The sequence below is a fragment of the Cyphomyrmex costatus genome, unplaced genomic scaffold, assembly GCF_001594065.2.
Source record: "Cyphomyrmex costatus isolate MS0001 unplaced genomic scaffold, Ccosl1.0 scaffold127, whole genome shotgun sequence".
Lineage (NCBI taxonomy): Eukaryota > Metazoa > Arthropoda > Insecta > Hymenoptera > Formicidae > Cyphomyrmex > Cyphomyrmex costatus.
In genome coordinates, this window is record NW_017275249.1 from 3,615 (window position 1) to 9,555 (window position 5,941).

The window sequence follows — 5,941 nt, forward strand, 5'->3', positions numbered from 1 at the left end:
TGCGTCCTTTTCTAGATAGAATTACCCCCACTCCTCAAATTTCCGACAATGCGTACTCTAGTACTACTATCTCTATGGATTATACTGTGGTTATACTGTGGTATCGTCTTATCCTCGTTTAACATGGGTGAACAACAAGGATAAGATGATACACGGAGGTATGTACTCGGGTGATATTTCCGAACGCAGCCATGAAGAGATTTCTCGTGTCTCGAATACTTGTGAGAATTGGCGCGAGTCCCGTTGGACCTCTGGTGGCGGTCGCCACAGTAAAAAACACAAGGTCGCCATCTGATGGCGGCGCGAGTCATTATTGTCGTCAGTGATTCACAAAGTCGCATGAGGTCGCAAGTCGTAAAGTGGATGTCAAGTGAGCTCTTAAATTACTAACGGCGTCTTGCAATTATGCTGTAATTACGTGCGCGTGCTCGACTGTCCGATAACGACGATAACGTTGTCCGATTCATATCCCCGGAAACGCAAGGATCATCATAAGCGTATTGAACGCGGTACGAAAGCTCTCGACGAGCATTATCGAAATCGTCAGTACTCTGCAGCAAAATGGCAGCGAGTGATTCTAACACAGACGACAGCCTGTATCCCATCGCAGTTCTGATCGACGAGTTAAAAAATGAGGATGTCCAGGTAATCACCTTGATAATAATTGTGACGAATTAGCTTTGCACTTTTTCCTACAAATTCTTTTTTTGTTATGAAGTATTGCTAGAGAGAATACGATACTTCAAACAGAAGCTGAGTTTTAATTTTATAAAACGCGTGATCTGTAGACAATAATAGGTCTATTTTTTTTTTAACGACGTTTTAACCTATACTCTCTTTAGTGCAATAATTTGGATTAAAACATTAATTTTTTTCGAAAAAATAGATCTAGTATAAATCACAAGTGTTAGAACTTGATTGTGGAAAACAAATCCAGTTGGAGCAAAAATTTCATGCATTTAGCATAATGGAGCAATAACTTCCATTGTTGCTTTTTTCATCGTTGATGTGCATTATAGAGACTATTATTGCTTTGTTTTCATTACAGTTACGTCTGAATTCTATCAAGAAACTATCAACAATCGCACTGGCACTAGGCGTTGAACGGACACGGAGCGAATTAATACCATTTTTAACAGAAACAATCTATGATGAAGATGAAGTTCTCCTTGCGTTGGCCGAACAGCTTGGCACGTTTACTCCTCTTGTTGGTGGACCAGAATTTGTGCATTGTCTATTGGTATGTGTGTAATAACATATCTATTTTAGATAATATTTAACACAGATCTAAAGGTAGTATTTTTAATCTTCTATTTATGAATATCTCAAGTGTTATAAGATTACTACTTACAAATCAACTTTCAGAGATATGAAATTATATCCCTGATTTTCATGGAACTTTTTTGGAATTTTAAATTCAAATTTAAACTCTTTCTGAAAACATAGTTTCTTTAGGATACAATCCACTTATCATTACAAATGCTATAAAGCATCCTTTTATTGGTCAATTCATAAAATTTTTTCTTATGATTGGTCAATAAAGCATCTATAGTATTAAGGCTTGCATCCTTAATCATTTTTTTTTAATATTGTAAAATGTTAATCAATTAGCATTCAGTACAGTATATACATTCATATATATTCATGTATTTTTGTGTTTTGCAAGTTTTTGTTTAAAAGATGACAGTAGAACATAATATTCGTCAGAATAGAATAGTTGATACCATTTTGTATGGTGAGCTTTTCCTATACTATCCCATTTCATATAGCTCCAATTGTAGAAAATAATAAATGTAGTCTAATGGAAATCCTGTTTTCTGCTAGTTTGTTTGCGTTGCCTGCACTCTGCACTCCAATTTAATTCACAAATTGTATTAAAAAATTCTTTAATCTTATTTGAAGCTTTGAAGAAAAACCTAAAAAATTCGAGAATTTTCAGAGAATCTCTTTACAAAGTTTCAATATACATTCTGCACATGTTATTCTAAAACACTTAAAACCATCTTAAATGTAAGATCGAACTATAAATATCACTCTGTTTCAATAACTTTATTGTATTGAAGAAATAAGTATTGTAAATTTCCAATATAGCCACCATTGGAATCTTTGGCTACCGTGGAAGAAACTGTGGTTCGTGACAAAGCTGTAGAATCTTTAAGAAATATCGCAAGTCAACACAGCCCTGCAGACTTAGAGGAACACTTTGTTCCATTGGTACAACGCTTGGCTTCAGGAGATTGGTTCACGTCAAGAACATCGGCATGTGGCTTGTTCAGCGTTTGCTATCCAAGAGTGAGCCCAGCCATTAAAGGTTATATAATAACCTTATACTTTTTGCAAATACTTTTTAAATGTTTTAATATAAAATTATAAACTTGACACTTTGCTAACTTGAATGTTACAGCGGAATTGCGAAATCACTTCCGCAGCTTGTGCCAAGACGATACTCCTATGGCACGACGATCAGCTGCTTCCAAATTAGGTGAATTTGCAAAAGTTGTGGAAATTGAATACCTTAAATCTGATTTAATACCCATGTTTGTTATACTCGCCCAGGACGAACAAGTAAGTACATCAAAATTATATATATCAAAACTTTATAAGTCTATCTATTAAACCAGATTATTGTAAAATAACTCATAATTTTATAGGATTCAGTTCGTCTTTTAGCCGTTGAAGCTTGTGTCAGTATTGCAGCATTATTACAACAAGAGGATGTTGAACAGTTGGTTATGCCTACGCTTCGACAGTGCGCTAGTGATCAATCATGGCGCGTTCGTTATATGGTAGCAGATAAGTTTACAGATGTATGTATAATTATTTATTAAGACTTAAGTATAATGAGCTACATATTTTAAGAAAATTTTATTGTATTAAAAATACTATTTAAATTTCTTTCTGCAGCTCCAAAAGGCTGTTGGTCCCGAAATAACGAAAACAGATCTTGTGCCAGCATTTCAAGTATTATTGAAAGATATCGAAGCAGAGGTGCGGGCAGCGGCTGCCGATAAAGTTCGCGATTTCTGTCAGAATATTGATCAAGTTAATCAGGAATTTATAATAATGACAAATATATTGCCTATTGTTAAAGAACTTGTAGCAGATCCTAATCAACATGTAAAATCAGCTTTGGCAAGCGTAATTATGGGACTAAGTCCCATACTCGGCAAGCACAAGTAAAAACAAATAATTTTAATGTAATATTGTGAAGCATGACAATCAATTGATAATTGTTTAACATTTTTACAGCACAATCGAACATTTATTACCGCTATTTCTATCCCAACTCAGAGATGAATGTCCTGAAGTGCGACTCAATATCATTAGTAATCTAGAATGTGTTAATGAAGTTATTGGCATACAACAGCTCTCACAATCTCTTCTACCTGCCATCGTGGAATTAGCCGAAGATTCTAAATGGCGTGTGCGACTAGCTATTATCGAGTAATTATACTTGTTTTTATTTAAATTTTGAGATTAAAAAGATGCACTTGTACTCATGAGCTTAAATTTCAGGTACATGCCATTGTTGGCCGGACAACTTGGCGTAGAATTCTTTGACGAGAAATTAAATTCTCTGTGCATGACTTGGTTGGTGGATCATGTGTATGCAATTCGGGAAGCAGCTACGTTAAATCTGAAGAAACTTGTAGAGAAATTTGGGCCCGATTGGGCACAGAATACAGTGATACCTAAAGTTTTGGCTATGTCCAGGGATCAAAATTATCTTCATAGAATGACATGCTTATTCTGCATCAATGTAAGCTGCATCATCATACTGTGACTTTAAAATGACAATAATAACAATAATATATATTCTAATATGTGAATCTATATAATTTGTATACTAGGTTTTGGCTGAAGTATGTGGTCCAGAAATAACGACAAAAGTAATGCTCCCAACTGTATTAACAATGGCTACTGATAATGTTGCAAATGTAAGATTTAATGTTGCTAAGACTCTACAGCGAATTGGACCTTTTCTCGAACCCTCAGCAGTCCAAACTCAAGTAAAACCTATCCTCGATAAACTTAATACTGATAGTGACGTAGATGTGAAATACTTTGCTTCAGAAGCAATTGCTGGAATCGCAGGTAACCATATCGCTATATTATATTATAGAAAAAATATATTTTATATATTTTTTATTAAAATATAATAAAGTTAAAGAATATGTAAATCGATATGTCTGAATATATGCATGCATGTTTCTAACTTATTATAAAAAAAAATCGGTAAAAATTTACTTTAGAATATGCTATTTTCTTTGATTTTTTAATTATATTTAGCCTTAATATATTATGATAATGTTTCAGCGTAGGTTGAACGACACAGTGCATTTATCACTTATTCAATAATATTCAACTTAAATTTGAAGAAGAGAGGATGCCACAATATTTCACTTACAAGTACATGGCAACAGGTAATATTATGCACAGTCAAAGCAAACTTTAATGAGGAGATAATTCTATAATTAGTAGATTATATTAAACTGTATTTTAAATTATGTTGTATTTGTATATCTATAATTACGGTAACGAGTACAATATTTGATTTAATTAGTAACATGTATTTCTCATACATATTTAAGTAATTGTCTTAAAAAATATAACGATAATAAAAAAAATATCTCTGAATCATTTCTACAAATAAAATACCCAGTTACATGTCCGCTTTTCCAAGAATTCTAATAATCTTAGATCTTAATAATTAATACATATTTTAATCATTTAAGCATTTAGTGTATTATATGTTATTTATTCAAAGAAACGAGAATCAATTTTGTGTTATAATTTATTTTATTATATAGCCGTTAATATATGAACATCTTACATTACATATTATCACAGCTTATTTCTATTGTTTTTTAATACGTTTTTATTACGATATATATTTGTAAAACTTAATACTCATAAACATATTGATATTATGAAGACATTTATCATTTAGCATAAGAATTTTTAAGTTTTATTCACATAATAAGAAACTAAAATTAATTATTTACATTTGTTAAATTAAAGAAAATAATGTTGTTCTTTCCACGAAATTAAAATAAAACTACTTTTCAATTATATGAAAATAATAAAAGAATATAATTTTTAACCAAAGATACAATAAGTAAATTTTAACACATAACAGCATATGTACTAACATAAATTTTACTCGTTTATTTATTGCATTAACTATTGTTATATAGTTTTCTGTTTTAAATGTGGAAAAAAATGTAGCTATAACATATGACATTATATGAACATATCCATTATACTTTTTGAGCTTTTCAAAATTTTACTTTACGACACAGTTTACTGTCAGATACAATTAAGATCGATTCTTGCTCACTAAATTCTACGTAATATGTATGAAATTTTTAATTAATGCAATACTTTCTACAATTGGATAGTTGTTAAGATTAAAGAAACTATCCTACAATACATAATAACTTCAGAATTATACTAGATATAACGTGTTATTGCATAATATATAATGTATATATTATTATTTTTATACAAAACATCATAAAGGAAATAATCCTTACGACACTCAAAACTTTATATATATATATATATATATATATATATATATATATATATATATAATCTCTCTATGTACTTTTAACAGTCAAATTATTAATGTAATTGTTTATGATATGATTTATACAATGTTACCGTAGCTATTGCGTTTCAACTAGTTTTCTTAATCATATGTCTTAATACATCATTAATACAACATAAGTGCTTCAATATTATATTATTTCATTTTAATACAATCTATAACAAATTTTCTTTCATGAATTATTATCGAGAAAAATCGAGATGTTACAGATGAAGATTTACTTAGTATAATATACTTTTTGATATCGAAAATAATAAAAATATAAAGCAATCATTAAAGCAATTTATGAAAAATATAATATACCACACAATCTTTTTCTTATTAATA

General features: G+C 30.6%; 1 protein-coding gene across 2 annotated transcripts; it reads left to right on the forward strand.

Annotated features, from left to right (window-relative positions):
* Positions 1–352: 352 nt before the first annotated feature.
* Pp2A-29B (Protein phosphatase PP2A regulatory subunit A) lies at positions 353–4,491 on the forward strand. 2 transcript variants are annotated; one of them, XM_018550720.1, is made up of 10 exons: positions 353–645; positions 1,049–1,240; positions 2,092–2,311; positions 2,405–2,565; positions 2,652–2,807; positions 2,905–3,176; positions 3,250–3,444; positions 3,517–3,760; positions 3,852–4,095; positions 4,318–4,491. In XM_018550720.1, exons 1-10 carry the CDS (start codon positions 562–564, stop codon positions 4,320–4,322), a joined length of 1,773 nt encoding a protein of 590 aa, XP_018406222.1. In that variant the 5' UTR covers positions 353–561; the 3' UTR covers positions 4,323–4,491. The 2 variants fall into 2 exon arrangements, with proteins under 2 accessions (XP_018406222.1, XP_018406221.1); XM_018550719.1 differs by having other exon boundaries at positions 4,323–4,489.
* Positions 4,492–5,941: the final 1,450 nt, after the last annotated feature.

Coding starts and splice junctions, on each gene's coding strand:
- Pp2A-29B (XM_018550720.1), top strand. CDS start 562: ATGGCAGCGAGTGATTCTAACACAGACGACAGCCTGTATCCCATCGCA. Junction 2,312..2,404: donor AGTGAGCCCAGCCATTAAAG/GTTATATAATAA, acceptor TGAATGTTACAG/CGGAATTGCGAAATCACTTC. Junction 3,177..3,249: donor CCCATACTCGGCAAGCACAA/GTAAAAACAAAT, acceptor ACATTTTTACAG/CACAATCGAACATTTATTAC.